Source organism: Hippocampus bargibanti, linkage group LG19 (assembly GCF_051943395.1).
Source record: "Hippocampus bargibanti isolate YZ-2025 linkage group LG19, ASM5194339v1, whole genome shotgun sequence".
Classification (NCBI taxonomy): Eukaryota; Metazoa; Chordata; class Actinopteri; order Syngnathiformes; family Syngnathidae; genus Hippocampus; species Hippocampus bargibanti.
In genome coordinates, this window is record NC_142752.1 from 4,316,858 (window position 1) to 4,337,100 (window position 20,243).

At 39.9% G+C, this 20,243-nt stretch overlaps 2 protein-coding genes across 4 annotated transcripts; one reads left to right on the forward strand and one right to left on the reverse strand.

Moving 5' to 3' along the window:
* Window positions 1-938: 938 nt before the first annotated feature.
* On the reverse strand, window positions 939-11,331 carry tmem200a (transmembrane protein 200A). The gene is made up of 5 exons (XM_089022320.1): window positions 10,744-11,331; window positions 3,840-3,978; window positions 3,365-3,597; window positions 3,127-3,293; window positions 939-2,917 (listed from the first exon to the last, which is right to left on the reverse strand). The coding sequence occupies exons 2-5, from the start codon at window positions 3,968-3,970 to the stop codon at window positions 1,916-1,918; spliced, it is 1,533 nt and encodes a 510-aa protein (XP_088878446.1). The 5' UTR covers window positions 3,971-3,978; window positions 10,744-11,331; the 3' UTR covers window positions 939-1,915.
* tmem244 (transmembrane protein 244) lies at window positions 5,433-20,092 on the forward strand. 3 transcript variants are annotated; one of them, XM_089022326.1, is made up of 9 exons: window positions 5,433-6,119; window positions 7,574-7,688; window positions 11,194-11,269; window positions 17,151-17,274; window positions 18,718-18,803; window positions 18,892-18,968; window positions 19,095-19,220; window positions 19,496-19,540; window positions 19,648-20,090. In XM_089022326.1, the coding sequence occupies exons 4-9, from the start codon at window positions 17,182-17,184 to the stop codon at window positions 19,743-19,745; spliced, it is 525 nt and encodes a 174-aa protein (XP_088878452.1). In that variant the 5' UTR covers window positions 5,433-6,119; window positions 7,574-7,688; window positions 11,194-11,269; window positions 17,151-17,181; the 3' UTR covers window positions 19,746-20,090. The 3 variants fall into 3 exon arrangements, with proteins under 3 accessions (XP_088878452.1, XP_088878453.1, XP_088878451.1); XM_089022327.1 differs by lacking the exon at window positions 5,433-6,119 and having other exon boundaries at window positions 7,280-7,688; window positions 19,496-19,563; window positions 19,648-20,092; XM_089022325.1 differs by lacking the exon at window positions 5,433-6,119 and having other exon boundaries at window positions 7,289-7,688.
* Window positions 20,093-20,243: the final 151 nt, after the last annotated feature.

Here is a 20,243-nt window from a genome sequence, read left to right on the forward strand (position 1 = left end):
ACTTTTGTTGCGAACCAAATCAGCCCTGTTTCATGATAAGTAATCCAAAAATCTTTCTTGAATGAGGTGTGGAGTAAAGTTTGCCTCATCCTTTCACCACATCACCCCCGTCCTCCAAAAGATCCACTGGCTCCCGGTCAAATATAGAATCAACATTAAAATTACTCTTTATACATTTAAAGCACAGGTGTCAAAGTCAAGGCCCGCGGGCCAAATCCGGCCCGCCACATCATTTTTTTTCGGCCCGCGAAAGCAAATCAAACTTGTTAAATTCCATGATGATTGCTAAAATCTGAGCCAAAATTTCATATTTTTGGATGTCAACCACAATAAAAGTCATTATTCTTGACTTCAGATTTGAAAACGAGTTATTCATTAATTTGGGGACAGTGTGAGTCTATATGTAATATTTGAAGGGATTTAAACATTCTAATGGGTTCCCCAAATTCATAACGGCCCTCGAGAGGAAACCATAACTACAATGTGGCCCGCGGCAAAAAATGACTTTGACACTCCTGATTTAAAGCTATCCAGAAACTTGCCCCCACCCATAACTATCTGACCTTCTTCAAATTTCTATTTCCTCTCGTTCCCTCAGATCCTCTTCCTCCCTCCACCTCTGTGTGCCCCCCGCCCCTCTGCCCGTCTCAGCACGATGGGGGATAGAGCTTTCCGCTGCTCTGCCCTCAAATTCTCTTCCCACTTTCAAATCCCATCTCAAAACCCACCTATTGAAAATTGCTTTTTCTGTGTAGCTCTTTCTCTTGTTTCAATTAAAGTCTCGTTATATCGATATCGGTTATATCGATAGTACTGCTTATTACGATACTATTTCTATGAACGCAAGGAGAAAATTTACATGCCGCAGGATCGGATATATCGATAGTCCAGTTATATCGATATTTTTTCCGACTCCCGAGAATATCGATATAACGAGACTTTACTGTAATTGTATTTTATTTATTGTATTCTATTTGTGATTGTATTTTATTTATTATAGTACCCATGCTTGTCTGTGACTGTAAAGTGTCCATTCAGAGCTTTGAAAAACATTTAAAATAAAATGGATTATTATTATTATCATTATTATTGTGCGAGGGAGAGAGAAAATTCTAACGTGACCTTGTTGAAATGACAGTTAGCCCCCTATTTTTTTTTATTAATTCTCCAGCAAATGGCGCTTTGAAATCCTTTTATCCCAACTTTATTATTTTCTGTTCAGAACTCATCTCAGGAGAGTAGAGCCCAACTGTGCTTTACAGACCAAACTCGCAGCAGAAGAAAATTGCAGTGTGCAACGTCCACATTCACTAGCAGGAGAGAGGGGGGGTTTACATGGGGGCAACATTTCACATTTGATTAAAAAAACATGTTTGAAGTGTGCTTTGTACCTTTTAATTGTGAATCACAATAGTTACACAGAATACACAAGAAAGGCTGTCTGGTCAGGAACAAAAACTGGAAAAGGTATCGTCTGGTATCGGTATACGGTATTAGGTCATTTTTATGAGTCTCGGTAAAAAGCAACATTTGGTTGATCGTAATTTACGAGACAATGCTGTTTTCTTTGCTGGTTGGACAGACGGGAGGCCAGCATCGGCCGTGGCGGAGCTCCGCCCCTGAGGGACGAATGACAAAATCCATGTTCTGGAAAGCTGGGAACTTTCAACGACAAAGTCGCCAAGTGTTAGTTTACACCAGTGCTTCTTAATCTTGTTGGAGGCACCTAACCCCATCAGGTTCAAATGCTCATTCACCGAACCCTTCTTCCAGTGACTGCAGTCTAGACTGAGGGGTGGACCTCTGTGGCGGAGGTCCACCGAACCCCTGAGACCGACTCACCGAACCCCTAGGGTTCGATCGAACCCAGGTTAAGAACCACTAGCTTACACCAAACAATGTTGGATTCTGGCTCTTAGAAACGTGTTTCTGAGCTACCTCGCTTCATCGACCCACCACTCAAGTCGTCATGCTCGAAGCTCAGATTGTTGTGCGACCTGGATATCATGAGTAACTTCTCTCGCTTGCTATAAACGACGGAACCCGGCGTAGGAAGCGCCACCGTCCTTTTCTCCACACTGCCGCCATGTTGCTCATCTCCTCGGTCCTCCAGGCGGGTGTAGCCCTTAATGCCTCGGCTACTGTTGCTGCGGTCCAAGCGAGGCCAACTGGGGTGCTTGCGCTGTTCCTGGTGTACGCTGAGCATGCTAGTCTGGCGTTCCAGGTCCAGAGATTTGGAGTGACTGCTGAGCATGTGAAGAGAGGAATTGGAGCCAAAGTCCGCCCGGGCCGCAACGGGGGAAAGCCAGCAGCCTGAGGTAGACGACGGCGCCAAGGACGAAGAAGACCCGGACGAAGACGAGGAAGCGGAATTACTCCGGTGCAAACGCGGGGCTTTGGAGGCCTTGGCGTCACACGCCACCGGAACCGCTAAGGATACCATGGCGCCCGGCGTTTGCGACCTATCGTCATCCCTCCCGCGTGCCCCTCTCTCCTCCTCCGTGATGGCCTCCATCTCCGGCTCGTCGATAACACAGTTGTTGAGTTTGATGACGGGCAGGGTGAACGCCGAGATGGAAGACGACACTATGGAGCGCGCGTGGTGGCCTAACCTCTCGCCGTCGACTCCCTCGGGCGACATCCGGTCCTTGTAAAGCGGCGCTAAGAGACCCGCGAAGCTGCACTCCAACCTGGCCTGCTCCCACCGTCTACGAGCCTCCTCGTCCCCGAGCAGCGATTCCTCCTCGGGGAACGCTCCGCCGGGCCATGAGGAGAAGCCGGCGAGGGGGTTGTTGTCGTCGCCGTGGCCTCGGAGGTCATCTCTTGCATAGTTGTGCTGAGCGTGATGCTTCTGCTCATTTTGGCGGAGGCGGTGGATGTCGATGACGGTGGAGTACATGTCTCGCATGTGGATGATCTACAACATAACAGAAAACTTTTCGACACTGTCCACCATTGAAAGAATTCACCACATTTTCCTTTTTAAATAAATATTTCATGTGGAAAGGTGTTTTTGTCTTTATTTGTTATCTTGGACACCCTTTAACGTCACCACTAAGGTAATTCAGTGCACTCGTAGCTTGCTAACTTTACCTTTAGCTTGTTTTGGACAATAAATGTAACTACCTTTGTTTCCCTGTCTCTGTTCTCATGAAGAATGGCATTGGCACAGATGAAAATGAAAATCCCAATGCCCATGGTGAAGGGCCCAAACATCTTCATCCTTTCAGAGTGCCGATGCTGTTCTAGGAACCGTGTCAGAGCGCCCCCTCCCGCTTTTCTGGTGGATCGACCTGCATACGGGGAAACGGGTTTGTCTCAAACAAATCTGACTTTGTCAAGGCAAATATTATTTTCACTTCACCTTCTACGTTTTGAGTTGAACTGGAGTTCTTCAGGACACTATCCTCCGCCGCCGCCTTGGATCCTCTACCACTAGGCGGTCTTTGGCCTGAGGTGTGCGGCCAGTAGCCCAATGTGGCCATGGCGATCCCGACAACCAGGATGAACAGACCCAGGAGGAGGAAAAACCCCGAGGCTGAGTAGAGCCGCAACCGCCCGCGCACCACCACCACGTCGGTGCGTCGCTTTCGTTTTCTATGGGGATAATATCAATCAAACTCCTTAAAATTGTCTCGATGAAACGAAAAGACACTAAAGTCTGTTTGATTTGAACTTTTTTTGTACATTTATGATAAACCTGAAGCATAAAAGGGGAAAAAAACATTTAAAATAAATTCTAAGTCCGCTATCTCAATGCTAACATATAGCGTGAAAATGACACATTTAAATAATCGAATGTTACGATCTGTATTTTCATAATTGTCACAAAATCTAACCTTGGAACCCCTTCTTTGGTAGCATTGGCTTGGCCCGTTGATGTCGCCAATGCAGGCCGCTGCTGAGAATAGGCCGAATCTTGGCGCTTTAACTTGGCTAACCCCGTTAGCACGCCCGCGGCTGCAGTCATCCTTTAACCTACACGGACAGCAAAAGCAAAGATTAATTGAGATTAACACATGAAATATTTGTGTTGCAAAGCGGTTAGCATGTTTTTTATTAGCTAGTGAGAAACATAACAGACAGCTAGCTATCTGAATTAGCTTGAATTATTGCTGTGTTAATGAGACTGCCAAATAGGCAGGAAACATACATTTATTTGAGTCTTTATTCATTTGTTTTTATGTTCAGGAATCAGCCAAATGGCTAGCTATCTTAATACTACTCAATTGATGTTGTTTTTTTAACTCACAATTAGCTAGATAGTGAATGTAATTGGTTTGATTTGATTGATATTTTTTGTTGGCCACTTGTTTGCTAACAAGTGGCCATTTTGTCTAGGATTAGTCATTATGTTCTTTTGGACATAAATAGCCAATAAGCTAGCTATAGCTTATATATATTTTCCACCAATACGTTTTTCACTTTTGTAAGTCATTCACTCAATTAGCCCACTTAGCAAAACATGTTTGTTCATGATTATATTTATTTGTAACTTTTTGTAGTAAAATAAGCAACCACCAAAATAAGTACAGATTTTTTTTCAGGCTTTTTGACTAGATTACCTTGCTAAAGTTTACACGCTTGTGACACAGAAGCACACTAGTTGCCTAAGGTGAAGAGCTAGTTTCCATACAGTATCAAACCGAAGACCCTGTTCATGAGAATTATCGTCCCATTTCCAGAATCCGAACAAGAACAACACTGTTGATGTTTACATATCGAGTGCGGTCTCAATGCAACATTCCCATGAGTCATCACCAGCTGGCCACATGTCCATGAATAGCCACGGCGGGCTTAAAACACACAGCGCGTCTATTTTAAGGAGCCTTCATTTGGGTTCAAATACGTGTTTAATCTGGGATGGCATAAACATTGTGCCATTGAAGCACAAAATACATTACAGTGACTAGGTAGCGATTTAGGCTCATGTGTAACATGACGAGAATTTTTTTCTTTTCCCCCAATGATATTCTCTCTGTAAGCTATTTTTAGTCTGATTCTTTAATGTAACATAAACCATTAGATTTCAGATTGGAAGAATGACATGTCAGTCATTTTCTTTTGCGGGCTATTATTTCCTACAGAGTGCCGTCATGACTGTCAAAAATCATAAAATGCGGAGTCAACTCATAATGTGATGATATAATTTGCAATTATTTTCCTGTTAAGTGTTCATGGTCAACAACGAGGCACTCTAAAACAGTCACGTTAACCCATAGTCTCATTCCAGATAGCGCTTTTAATCACAGATGTTGAATCACTCGATGAGGAAAGCGAGTAGCCTCTTTTCACTGCCGTTTCTTTTACCATGCCATGTTCTGTTCTTCAAGCGTGCGTCAAACAGAAAGCTTTTAAGAGCAAGCAAGAGGGAGTAGGAGGGGCTGGGGGGAGATTTCCTTTTCTTCAGTGAGAAGCGTGGCGGAGGTGAATGTTCAAGATGGGAGAGTACAGTTCATCTTTCTTGCAGGACGTTTGTTCTTTCGTTTGACAAAGAGCGACTAAGATGACCTGAGCTAGCGCCACAGTTGATGTCAAGTTGAAGCTCGTAGCGTTCGTACATCACGAACACGTGGCAGAAAGATAACTATTCACAGTGCTTGCCATTTAGTGAGCAACTATAAAAAAAAGATCAACAGTCATTCATCTTTTAGAATTTATACCCGATCAGTAATTTGGGAGCAAACGTGTGTCACACTGACCCGTTTGCTCCCATAATGTTGCTGTGTGATGATAGATGGAGTGATTGTGACATATTTGAAAGGCGCTTGTGAATGAAATGTATTATTATTATTCTATTTATTTTCAGCTTATATTTATGAGAGGGGAATCTGAAATATGCAGAGCGTTTTCATCAAGCACCTAAGTAGCGTGACATCACAGTGGCGAGACATTGCGTAAGAAGCCATTTTGTACAGTGAAGCCCTCAATGAATAATGACCGTGTAATGATAGCCGTAAGTGCTTTCCTCTGTAAACGACTTCACTCTATTTAACAAAAATATGATTTAACATCTTTTGGACATGTTGACTGACGTCAGGTGGCACCTCCTGGACGTTACGTGCCGCTGCTGCTGCTAGGTGACTCGTTTCCGTGGCAACTGCCAGCTGTGAGTACAGGTATGCCATGAGCACAAAGAGACGATGTGAGGGATAAGGGGGGATGCGGCGTCCTCGTTTTCTCACCGGCAACAAGTTTTGGAATAGATTAAACATTTCAGGAAAAAAAGACGCGTTATGGCAAATGTTATATTGTTTGGATTTAATTAATAAAAAAATGAAAATATTTGCTTATGAGCCAACTACATAATTAGCTTGTTTCATTATTTGCATACCTCTCTACAAAATGGCCGCCAAGCTATTTTAACATACATTTTTCAAATCCCCCCCATAGACACAAAATATATAATTACCTTGTTGACTAAATAGAATTCTTTGCTCTGACTTTTTTCCCGCTTTGTTCATGGAATCTCCAACTTGTTGGCCAGCTATTTTTTTGCATCAAATTTTGTCTTCCCCTTCCAAGCTAGCTAACTACCTAACTGTACATTTTTCACTTAAAGGACAACCGACACCATTTTTTTTGTTTCCTAACTGACATCAGAAAAACGTTTTATAGCATCTAAAATACCCAAAACACGCTGGCTGATATTTTTAGTCAAATGCAAAACACCAATAAAAATGACTTCAAGTGTCCCAAAACTACTTCAAAATGACCCAGAAGATGGCGAGTTTCAGAAGGTCCCGCCCCCTTGTTCGTGATGTCACGCCAGGACGTCTTGCCTTGCTCTGGAATCAAAATAATGGCTTCAGATTCGGAGAAGATGCTTTCTTGTTACTCATCCAGTTATGAATATGATTCAAATAGTTCTGAAGAGGAAAGCATAAATATTTGCAATAGATTAAAGAAGTCCTCCCGTATTCAAGTCAGGACTCCAATATAGCGTGCCAGAAAATGCACAAGATGGCGCCCAAGCTCAGTTGAAAATGGGCTGATTTGTCTGCTGGGAATTAGTGTCAACTAGTATCAAATAGTAGTCTTGGTGCAACACACAACGATTCACCATCGTGTTCTTTATGTTTTCCTTCTAATTTCACCATCAACACGAAGTTTTCAGACCAAATAAAGTGTGTCGCATTCTCAGTCAAGGGCGTTCCAGACGTGACGTCACGTCAGGCATCGTCACCAACTCGAAAACAAGACTTCCTGAATATTCAGCGCGAGTCTAAAAACGTAAAATATAGCTATATGCTAATATTTGTAAAATACGCTCAGTAGAAGTCATTTGAAGTGATTTTACATATTATAGACACAACTTGCCCGGAGGCGTCGGTTGCCCTTTAAGTCCACAACATATACAATCAACTTCCTAAATGTCATTTATCAAATATTTCCCATTTTTTTTCATTTTGGAAACAGCCCAACTTGCTCGCTGGCTAATTTCATTTTTCTTGTTTTGAGTTTTTCCCTTGTTGATATAATGCCTCCGCACACCTTTTTCATCTTGTAAATGTAATAGCCAAATTTTGAACAAATCTTTTCCATTTTGACTGTCTACCTATTTACATTACAGCCCTTCACAATCACGTGTCACACAAAAAAAAGAAGCGACAATGAGCATCGGCGCAAAAGATTTGGGAGACACCGAGTTCTTCCTCTCCATCTTCCAATTCCTGTCTCCCACATTGGTGAGTCATTTTCTTCTTCCAGCTCCTGTCTCTGAATCATCTTTTTTTGTCTCCTATTAATTAATTAATGCCCCCTGTTGATAACACTCACATACATCTGACATATTTACATTTTCACTGTGTGTCTTTCTCCATTGGATGAATCATCGCACGTTGTGTTTTTGTGTTAGTTTGTGTGTGCGTTGCTTACAGCAGCGATTACTCATTCCGTCTTCTGTCACCCACACACATCTTGACACACAAGGTTGAGTGACGGTCACAATTTGTTCGTGCGTTTGCTGACATTGTTTGTCGCTTTTAAACGATGTTTCTCATTGGAAATAAAGGAATGTGAGTTAGTTAATTAACTATAAACAAAGAGCAATATTTCAATTAATATTTTAACAATTCGATAATACTGTGAGACCTCAACTTACAAACACCTTATCTTACGAACTTTTCGTCTTAAAAACGTCAAATGTATTAAAATTAAACCTTATAATAAGCACTATTTTCACAATACACACCCACCACGGCTGGCGGAGTGATCTTCGGCGGAAGCACACGACCGAACAGCACCAGAGGTTAAGTTACCAACAGTCCTTATGGAAGGTGACTCTCCTTCCATAAGCCATCAACGACCATCAAAAAGGTAAATAAAACTTTATTTTACAGCACAGTTTATTTCTTTAATTACAGTCCTCATGTAATACGCCTCTCTTTCCAAACAGCAATTCCCTTTGACCTTCGACCTCCAACGCCATTCCATCAAGCCATAAATGACCATCACAAATGTAAATAAAGTGACTTTATGATACAATGCAGTGTATTTCTTTCATTACAATACAATAGCACATTTATTATACATAGAATAAGGTATGTTGTGTGTAGTTTTAAGGCTTATTTAGTTGAAAAGTATATTTTATGGAAACTCGGGAACGGATTATTCCCATTTTAATGGTTTCCTATGGGATTTTCTTTTTGAGATACACACTTTTCGCCTTACACACTCTGTCTGGGAACCAATTAAGTTCGTAAGTTGAAGTCTCACTGTACTACAGTACTTTTTCAAAATACACCACAAAGTCCACTTTCTACTGCTTTTTACAATCAAATGGAAATATCCAGCTACAGCAGCTGCCAATATAGGGAACTCCGCTTTGCAAACAGCAGGCAGTTAATGAGTCAAACCTGTTAAAAGTCCAGATTCAAACATAGCCTGTCCACTTTTTAAAGGCAGCTCGCAAAGGGAGAAAAAAACATGACCCTGGGTTGACAACATTTGGTTTATTATTTCTAAGTTTTTATGCGTTGGACTTTGTAGGCTCCGTTACATTTGGAAGAGGTTTTGGTTTATGATGCAGTTGAGTTGTTCAACACATGTTTAATGAAGACTTGCCAATCCAAACAAAAGGGCATTTTTTTAACACTTAGGCTCCCGCGGGCCTAAATGAAGTGGCTCTTTTCCCAAACGAGATTGGGTAAATATTATTGACAAGAGTTGAGAAATAATTAATAGGCTTTTAGCCTTTCATCCAATATTGAAGAAAAGCATATGAAATATGCATGCTTATGACAAGATGAACTCTACTCACATTGTTTTCATCGCAGTGTGAATAAAGCCGAAGCGAATTGTTGTGATCAAGGGCCGCAATTGATTTTTTTAGACGGGCCACGCACACCATGTAAAAAAAAAATAAAAAGCTCAAATGTGTCTATAAAATGTGAAAATAAAATATTTTAAAAAAAAAATCTATTTTTTTACATTTTATAAGCAAAAATGTAACCTGTCAATAAATATAATAAAATATCATAAAAAGTACATATTCTCTTCTATTTTCTAAAAATATAAAGCAGAAGAATGTAAATACTGTAAAGCACATGTGTCAAAGTCAAGGCCCGCGGGCCAAATCCGGCCCGCCACATCCTTTTTTTCGGCCCGCGAAAGCAAATCAAACTTGTTGAATTCCATGATGATTGCTAAAATCTGAGCCAAAATTTCATATTTTGGATGTCAACCACAATAAAAGTCATTATTCTTGACTTCAGATTTGTTATTCATTAATTTGCTGAGTGCTCTATATGTAATATTTAAAGGGATTTAAACATTCTAATGGGTTCCCCAAATTCATAACGGCCCTCGAGAGGAAACCATAACTACAATGTGGCCTGCGGCAAAAAATGACTTTGACACCCCTGCTGTAAAGTCTCGTTATATCGATATCGGTTATATCAATAGTACTGCTTATTACGATACTATTTCGTTTCGTGGATTTCGTTTTTTCTTGCAGTTGGTGCCCATAAAGTGCTGGTCAGACCTCTGGCAATGTTTTTTCCCTTCCCTGAGGGGGCAGCATTTGTAAATTTTCTCCTTGCATGAACGCAAGGAGAAAATTTGCATGCCGCAGGATCGGATATATCGATACTCCGGTTATATCGATATTTTTTACTGTAATTAAACAACCTTAGCTACAATGGGCATTGTGCTACTCCTTCTGTTGTGCCTCCCTTTGCCACCTGGGGTCAGTATATTACAGACATGTGTATATACACGGAGATGGCTCCAAAATTAAATTTTCAGAAAATAACAACACCTGCATGGATTTCGCTTTTTTCTTGCAGTTGGTGCCCATAAAGCGCTGGTCAGACCTCTGGCAATGTTTTTCCCTTCCCTGAAGGGGCAGCATTTGCCTTCTGTCCATGTTAGCGCTTTGTTACAGCTTCAGATGTTATTAAAGCGCTATATAAATCGATATGTATGTATTTTGAACAGCCGCCCCCATTTCAAGCTCATATAACTCTATACACATTTTACTTAGGAATTAACTCTTTTTTTTCCTGATAAAAGAAGAGAGTCTAAGGTTTCTTGCGCTGAATTGAATGTTTATGTAGTCCTAAAACGCAATATTCTGCGGATCCTGCCATTTGAGTGAAAGTGACAAAAACCCCGGCACTGGAGTGGACACATTTTTGCACATCTTCTGGCAGTGAAGGAGTTAATTAATTTGACAGATAATGAATTCTTGATGACTCACCACTTGGTGTTTGGTGACGCTTTTTTTCCCCAGTATCTTACCTTTTAGTAAGTCCAACAGTTTCCCATTAAAAAAAAATCCATCTTGCCCTGCGAACGCTGCACCACGCTTGATTCAGCATGCCTGCAAAGCCAAGTCTCACTCACTTTTGTTTCTTTTTGTTCCCCCCTCTCCCAACGCTGCACTTTTTTTACGACATTTTTCACGCGCTCCAAAAACAAAAGACTTCTTCTCTTGCTTTTCTTCTTTTCTCCCAAAAGTCACGCGAGTGCCCCTTGCACAAAATCCACACCAGGTCCGCGCCGAGAACCTTTAAAAGCCGCAAAAGTCACGTCCCCCTCAGCTGCGTAAAACCTCGATGCGCGCCGCTCCAAAATGTCCACAACATACCGCCGGTCAGACGATGCGTCACAAATTGAAATAAAAAATAGGGGGGATTGAAATCCAATCCTCCGAAGCGACTTGTCTTCCACCTCCTCCTTGTCTTCCAGGGCTTCCAAAGCGCGAGGCGAGTACGCGCGTGCGTCAAATGGCGGAGGAGGGGCTGACATGAGGGGTCGCACTGAGGTAAATTGCTCCTTAAATGCCACCGCTCGTGCGGAGCTAACGCGGCTTGCCGTCCGCGGTTGAACACGATTTTTCTCTTCCAGTGTGTGTTTTACCCCCCATCTGCGATACAGCCGCGTGAGCACGTGACTGCTGGCATATGTTCAATGGTATTTTTCCATTAATAAGCGCCTTATTTGGGTTATTTACATGCATTGGACAATGATTTGGGAATATTTGTTGATTGAAAAGAGAACAAGCCAAAGCACCAGACTTATTACTGAGCTGCCAAGTGATAAAAGGAAGAGTAAAGGAATGGAAGAAATAGAAAAACAAAATATAGGAGCTGCTGTAAAGACAGCCACTCTCGCACATCCCCCACATCTTGAAGTAAAAAAAAATGAAATAACAAATAATTTGACTCAATACAAAAGACACACAGTCATTCATTAGCTAGGGTTCTATCTATTTGAGTTACTTCCGGGTTGAGTGAATGCTGGCGCGTGTGGCTGCCTACAGAAAAATGTATCCTGTGACTGTAAAGTGACCTTGAAAGTTTTGAAAGGTGCTTAGAAATGAAATTGATTATTATTATCATTCAACCTCTAGCACTTCCTGCACCTTCTTAGTCGTATGAATAAAGAGGAGAGGATCAAAGCGTCCTTTTCACCAGTGGATCAGGGGCGTCATGGTTAAATGCGCACGTCTGCTACAAAGTAAATGTTAAAAGCAATCACGTAGCTGTAACATCCATTGACCAAAATAAATTGTCTCACATCTTCTGTCCCACGTAAATCCGCTTCAATTCCAAGCCGCGAACACTTCCACATCTGCATCGATTACGCATTGAGTGATCTTTTTATTTTTTACAACAATTAAGAATTACATCGAAACCACTTTGGGTGTTTCTTGTAAAGATGTTTCAAATGAAGTTCGTCGAGGCTTTTTAGTTTGTGGACTGCTGTTGCCGTGGTAACACATTGTGTTTGCCCCACAGCTCTAAAATATCATAGGTTTTGACTAAAACGTGCACATTACGAAAAGTCATGAAACGTTGCTACCCTCCCCTCCACATTCAAGCCCAAAATTATTTTTTGAATGCAGAAAATAAAAGAATCCACTTTTTTGCCATTCACATAGTAAAATAATCCCTCTTCATTTTTCTTGTATTGTCAGATTCATGCTTTTCCTGCCGACTCGTTCCAAAATGCTCTTGTTTCTCAATTTTCTCTCAATTTGGCTTTGAGATGCCGTCATCATTTTTTTTCCCCTTCCTCCTCCAAGCAAAATTGTTACAGATGTCGGCATGCCTCTCATTTCCTGTGTTTACACAAATGAAGTCCAAATACGGTTTGTGTGAGTGCGACTTGTATTTGTTCGCCTTGGAAGTCTTCCTCGGCAGGACAGCCCTGACCTCGGTGTAACATGGCACATCCACTGACACGCACGTCTAACTCATGCTAAAAATACCTCAAGGGACCACACACAATGGCTTGTCAGCCGTGATGTTTACATTCCCAGTTTCATAGTTTTAACATCGTAACTGGAGATGGGACAATAGCGATACCAGACCAGGTTTGGGTATCGTGTGTGAAAGAGCCTCATTTCAAGGTATCGAGGACTTGTGGAGCTTGGCGATATCAGTCATCAGCACTTGAGGCGAAATAAATAAATACCTAAATAAATAAACACATATATAAACACATAAATAAATACATAAATACATAAATAAATAAAGTAAAGTCTCGTTATATCGATATTCTCGGGAGTCGGAAAAAATATCGATATAACCGGGACTATCGATATATCCGATCCTGCGGCATGTAAATTTTCTCCTTGCGTTCATAGAAATAGTATCGTAATAAGCAGTACTATCGATATAACCGATATCGATATAACGAGACTTTGCTGTACATAAATGTTTAAATAAAAATATAAATACATAAAAAAAATAAAAAATATATATTAATATATACAGTAATAAATACACAAATAAACACATCAATAAATACATAAATACAAATAAATAAATACATAAATAAATACATACATAAATAAATACATTGGCCACCAAGCAACTCTTAATTTATTTGGTGATACACTGCAGCCATTATACACTTTGGTGAATTAAGAAAATATTGTTAATTTAAATGCTATGTATCATCAGTATTGTTGGTTACAAGAGAATATATTGACCAGCGATTCTGGGGAATAAAACTGTCCAAATACTTTTTTTTTTAATATAAGTGATTCCCTATAAACGGCGTCGAACATAACAAAAGAAAAATCCTGTGACTGTAAAGTGTCCTTGAGAGTTTTGAAAGGCACTTAGAAATGAAATGTATGTTTATTATTATTATTATTATTATTATTATTATTATTATTATTATTATTATTATTATTATTATTATTATTACAGTAAAGTCTCGTTATATCGATATTCAAGGGAGTCTGAAAAAATATCGATATAACCGGGACTATAGATATATCCGACCCTGTTTGCATGTAATTTTCTCCGTGCGTGCATAGAAATAGTATCGATATAACCGGGACTATCGATATATCCGATATCGATATAACGAGACTTTACTGTATTATTATTGTTGTTGTTGTGCTCGGTTGTAGTACCATGACCGTCCTATGAGGGGCAGCACAATTCCACAAAACGTTTGAACAGTTTAAGAATATTAAACAAATAAAAAAAAATATGGTTAACTCTTGCCGTCGTAAAATCTTGGCCTTGACGTGTTTATTATGATGAATAACTACGCTGCTGCATCTTCCGTTGTACGTAACAATCGCACAGTCGGTGATTCAGTCTTGACCACACATAACAATTACTCATTCTAAATATTGAACAGGTTTTGTATTTATGATTAGCCCAAAATTATGTGTAATACTGCCAACACCCCTCAGGATAAAAATTCATAGGCATCCATGACTCAACTTTTTGTCAGTGGGGTGTTGGGATGAAATTTAGCCTGATTACCGGTATCATATTTATGTGCCTTCTTTACGAGCAGTTATTCGCTTACCTTTTTACACCGAGTAACACCTAAAAACACAAAAAAATCACCTAAAAACACAAAAAAAAATCAACACTAAAAAAAGTCAACATTTTGCGTTTTCATTTTCTGGCATTCCAGTTGATTTTAATGCAGTTAATTAGTAATACCGCCACCTAGAGGACGGGTGGAACAACATCAGCCCAATTTAGTACGTCGATTGCATGACCTTAATTTGTCACAATCAGAGGAAAGTAAAAGCCTTTTCTGCTCATAGCTTCAACACGCTTACAGCCTCCTGTGCTGAATAAAAGCAAATTCTAATCGAGCACAGATCGTTATGCAAGAGGAATGAGCGTGCCAGCACAAATGTGTGAGGATTACGCTGTTTAAAATAAATAAATAAATGGGACTGAATGGAATGATTGACAGCCAAGGAGATGGAGGTGGGGCATTAAAGAGAGGCACTCGTACATATTTCCTGCGAAATTAGCATAAAAATAGGACAATTATCCAACCTTTCCTTTCACACAGAAACCAGCACAGGCAATATATTGCCGAAACATCCTATTGTTCTTCTATCCTTACGATGCTGAGATGATTGTGCTAAAATTATTGTGCGTTGAGTTTATGACCTAAGTGAAATAATTTATGCTTGTGCACGTAAATTTTACATATACAGTAAAGTCTCGTTATATCGATATCGGATATATCGATAGTCCCGGTTATATCGATACTATTTCTATGCACGCACGGAGAAAATTACATGCAAACAGGGTCGGATATATCGATAGTCCCGGTTATATCGATATTTTTTCGGACTCCCTTGAATATCGATATAACGAGACTTTACTGTATGTGTAAACCAGTTCTCTGCTTTGCGCATATAGTGTGTGCAAATAATTTAATTCATATGTGATATATCCTCTGTGTGCTGAAACCGCTGCCACTGGCTCTGCATACGTTGACTTGAATAATAATGCATGATAATCTCACACACTTTTTCACACATACACACACGTACAAAGAAACACACTGCACACGCAACATTCATTGATGTGTGGTTTAGTCATCTTGTTGCCCACCCCCCGCACCCCCCTGTGGGATTAATTGATTTTTGAAGGATGCTCTTTTACTCTCTTTTTATCTTGAAGGTCAAATTTTAGAACACCCCTTTCAATGTCAAAATTTAAACAATACAGTTGAAAAATACAGATTTGTGTGTGTGTGTGTGTGTGTGTGTGTGTGTGTGTGTGTGTGTGTGTGTGTGTGTGTGTGTGTGTGTGTGTGTGTGTGTGTGTGTGTGTGTGTGTGTGTGTGTGTGTGTGTGTGTGTGTGTGTGTGTGTAAAATTACTTTGCTTAAACGTAACAAGACATCACTAAAAATAATTGCACTGGACAAACATATTTACAGATATATACATTACTTAGGCATATATTCTTTATCCTCTTAAAGAATAACAAATAGTCTTCATCTTTCCTGTCATGACCGAATTATACTGTCACCCGGTGGCCGAGTTGCAAAATACACATGATCGAATAATAATAATAATAATAATAATAATAATAATAATAATAATAATAATAATACATTTCATTTCTAAGCGCCTTTCAAAACTCTCAAGGTAAAGAATAAGAATGATAATAATAATAATAATAATAATCTTTTTCTTCTTCTTTTTCTTCTTCTTCGTCCTCATCTTCTTTTTCTTCGTCTTCATCTTCTTCGTCTTCTTCTTCTTATTATTATTATTATTATTATTATACATTTAATTTAATACATCACAATGTTCAAACTGTTTTACCGTTGATGCCAAATAATATGGAGTATCTAAACCTCACACCACCGTCCCCAGTGGTTGTACCTCACTTTGTTACTCACACTGTACGCCCTCTGTACCCCCAAGTCCACGGTTACGCAGATGCATGTTACCGTGGCAGCCACTTCTTCACTTCACTCGCGTCATCACGCTCCGGAAGCCAGTGTTGCTATTTGCTACAAATGATGATGCTGCAGGTGTTATTTTTTTCCAGCTTCTTAATCGAATGTGATGATCACACCTCCCCATCATTCCGTGTCCTAGTCCAGCCTACTCAGTTACTAGTGAGTTTGGCATACTAGTAGATTAGCCACGTGATACTAGTTAGCCAAAACTGTTTACTAGCTGAAAACTGAATTGTCATACTTATGCAGAAATGTCATACATGTCCTACTATGGAATGAGGACAAAAAATAGATGCTCTTGTTTTTACTGCCCTCTACTGGTCGTATAGTATAACACGTCGTAGTATATAAACTCACACAATGGGAATGATGGAATTTTTTATTGGAATACGTGAAATGATACTGGTAAAAAAGAGACAAAATGTTGTAAAATGTAGAATATTTGCTCCCAAATCACAAAAAAACACTATTTTGATTAAAAATTGACCGAACTTCTATTGAAGTAAATGTGACCCAATTTTCTGGGTTGTAAAATTGGGTCAAAATGTTTGACCCAAGTAGGTCGGTCCATTTTTGACCAAGTAGTTTTTTGAGTCAATGTTTAAAACTTTAGATTTAGAATCAATTATATTGAATGTGCCATTGAGAATTACTGCGGACATTTTGTACAAAAATATGGAATGTGGGTTTATGGAATTTCTCTAATCATAGTTTAAAAAACATGAATAATTTTGAAATTGTCGTGATGTGCTTAAGAAAAAAATATTTTGGAAGGAGATAACAATCCACCAGATGTTGAATTATTTGGAAGGAGATACAAGAACAACTTGAATATCTCTCCCTGGAATTTCCTCAGACTTCTTAGTCGTAATCCCATTTTGAATAATCCACCTCCTACCTCACTCCCTCTCTTGTTTTCTCTCTCTCTCTCTCTCACATATACGTCAAAAGTGGTCTGTCGCGCTTGTCTCCACGGCCATTCATGTTGTTGGACTACTGCTGTCGATGTTGTGGATTCACGCTCATCAAGCGCCATGGAGCCGTCTCGCTCAAGGCCACGCCCAGTGACACCTGGGTAAGAGAAACAAAAAAAAAATGTTTCATGGTGGATTATTTATCTTGATTGAGATAGCGGACAGTGACAAGTAGCTGTGCGAAGACATAATGGCGGCGTTTGGTAAAAAAAATGAAGTTACGCGAGGAGTTCATTGAAAATCTATTTCCACTAATGGGAACTGGAATGGAGTCAGGAGATGGAAAACAAGCCGGCGGGTTGTCTGATGTGTTTTGAAGCCGCTAAGTGAATTAGCGCTGGCTCAGCTGTGAACCCACTTCCGGATCGACACGCACATCCAGATAGCCTGGTCTCCACTAAAATACCCCACCTGTAAATCGATGAAAAGGTTTCTACAGCCGTCATCCGTACTTTTTTGAAGGTGTCGGACGTTTCGCTTCTTATCCAAGAAGCTTCGTCAGCAAACTAAAGTCTTACTGGTAGTTTCGGCTTTATATATATATATATCCCTACTGTCACTACTGTACGGATTGAAAGGGGAGTAAAAGAAGCTATTTTCATAAAACAGCAAAATCCTTCCCTTCAATTTGGATCGTTCGTATAATAGACTGCTTAGGCAACATAGGCTTAGTTATGCTCATGATGTGATACCAGGGCAAATTGGGCAATCAGGCCAGTCATCAGTCAGGACAATAGAAGCAATCAGTGGAGCCGCAGGGATTAGTTCTCTGCTCCCCCCCAAACCTGAGGGCAGGGACCAATTTTAGCAGAGTCCGGCACCGCCACATCTGGACAGTAGGGATCTATATAAGGCCGAAACTACCAGTAAGACTTTAGTTTGCTGACGAAGCTTCTTAGATAAGAAGTGAAACGTCCGACACCTTTAAAGAAGTACAGATGACGGCTGATGAAACCTTTTCATCGATGGACCATTCCTGTAGGACTGTGAGTTTACACAGACGTACCACTCCTGTAATTTACCTTGGCGACCATGGAAATTTCCTCCCAATATGCCAGCAACACATTGTAATTTGCCATAGAATATACTAATAGCATCTTAATTTTCGATTAAACTGGTCAAGATCATTAATTGATGATAAGACTGTCCAGGATTTCCCTTTTTGGAACAAAAGACAACTGTTTTTTTAGTCGCTCGTTAGCGGGTTGAGTAACTGGTGTCCACAAAATAACAAAGCCAGAGTGTAGCCTCATTCTGTATTTTCTTAACGATTTCATCTCAATGGTGTTTTTTATAGCAACACTGCCACCTAGCGTACATGAAGACTATATAACGAAGTGCCTACGCACACCCTAAAAAGTCTCTCGATACATGTTTGCCCTCCTGATGGCTACAATTTCTAAAAGTAAAGTTTTTGTTCTAATTATTGTATTTTATTTATTTCATAAAAATAATATTTGGTAGGCAGCCACATACGGGATCAATGGTTTTGTACATTAGGCGGCACTTAGATTTCTATGTTGCTTTTTTTTTTTTGTCCTTAGGTGGTCCTGCAGAATCTGCTGATGTGCATGGTGTGCTTCTACTCTCTCTACTACATGGTGGTCAGCCTCTGCATCGGCCTGCTCAGGTGCTCAAACAAACGGGGACGCTTTAGCAGACATTGTTGCCAAATCGTTCTTTTTTTCCACCTTTAAAACTGACTTGCCTGTCTGCAGGGTTCATGAAATCAACAGTCTGTTGGCACCCTTTGACTACACCACTCAACCATCATGGCAGAACCCCAAATACCTGGGTTAGTAGTGTCTTGTAGAACCCCCAAACACCAATTTATAATGGATTGATCCATTTTTCTTTAAACCTGTTCCCACTTGTCAGGAACTTTGACCTTCAAGTCAATTTTATCTCCGTGTGTAAATAGTTGGCGTCATCTCCACAGAAGTGACATATGTTCTCGGGGGGCTGGTGTTCGCCTGGATCGTGGAAGAGTGGGTGTGGGACTACGCCATCACGGTCACCTTGCTGCATGTGGCCATGACTGTAGCTGGTGAAAATGCGCATACACACTCAGACATAAACACACATGAGGGGATTAGTCAGGTTATGTAATAGGATATAATGAGCCAGACACACCATTAATAAAATTGCAGATGAAAATTGAAAAAGATGTTCGATAGTCCAACCAAAAAGCAGTCCAAACTGTGGCAACTAACAGAAACGTGTTCGGATTATTCCATAAATTTATACTAAACATAATCCATATTTATGAGACTATTTGAGAATTATTGTGCTCTTTAAAAGTCCCTTTTTTCCCTCCTCCAGTGATGTCGGATTTCCCCTCAACCGAGCACTGGTGGATCGCACTGGGTGAGATCTCCTCCTTGGGCTATGTAATGGTTTTTTTTTCTTTTTTGGTTTTAAGTATATTAACCACTTTGCAAGTTTTCAGTATTGACGTTTGCTTCCTTGTTTAGGTTCAGGCCTAGTAATGATGATCTTCGGAGGGCAGATGCTGGCCTATAAACTCTTCAGGAGTAACTTCATCTCCCCAACCGAGCTTCAGAACTTCTGACAAGGGCTCAGAATGCTTTGCCACTGTTTCTACTTTTTTTTTTCCTGTAAAGCAAACACAACATTAGTTGTCAAATAATAATAATCCCCTTTTGTACAAATGACCCAATACTTTTGTAATGAAAACAAACATTGTACAGCGATACTATTTTTGTAATGTTTCTTAAACTGAATCATTTTAGGTGGTGGTACACACATTATATTCTCTCAGGAAACGTGTATCTTGTAAACAGTGTTATATGTTGTTGTATTTCAACTTAATTTATTACATTTATTTTAATGCATCGAAGGGAAAATTAAACTTTAATTTTTCGTGTTTTGGTTCAGATCAATTTATACTATACATTGAATAAAAGTGCACGGTGTCATTTGTGTTCTGTATTTTTTAATTCACATCATTTTTACTTTCCGTTTTTTTTTTTTCGTTTTTGTGGCAGTTTTCAATACACTTTTTCCGTAGACACGCATCTTTAGCATTTCTGGGTGAATCACGTGCATT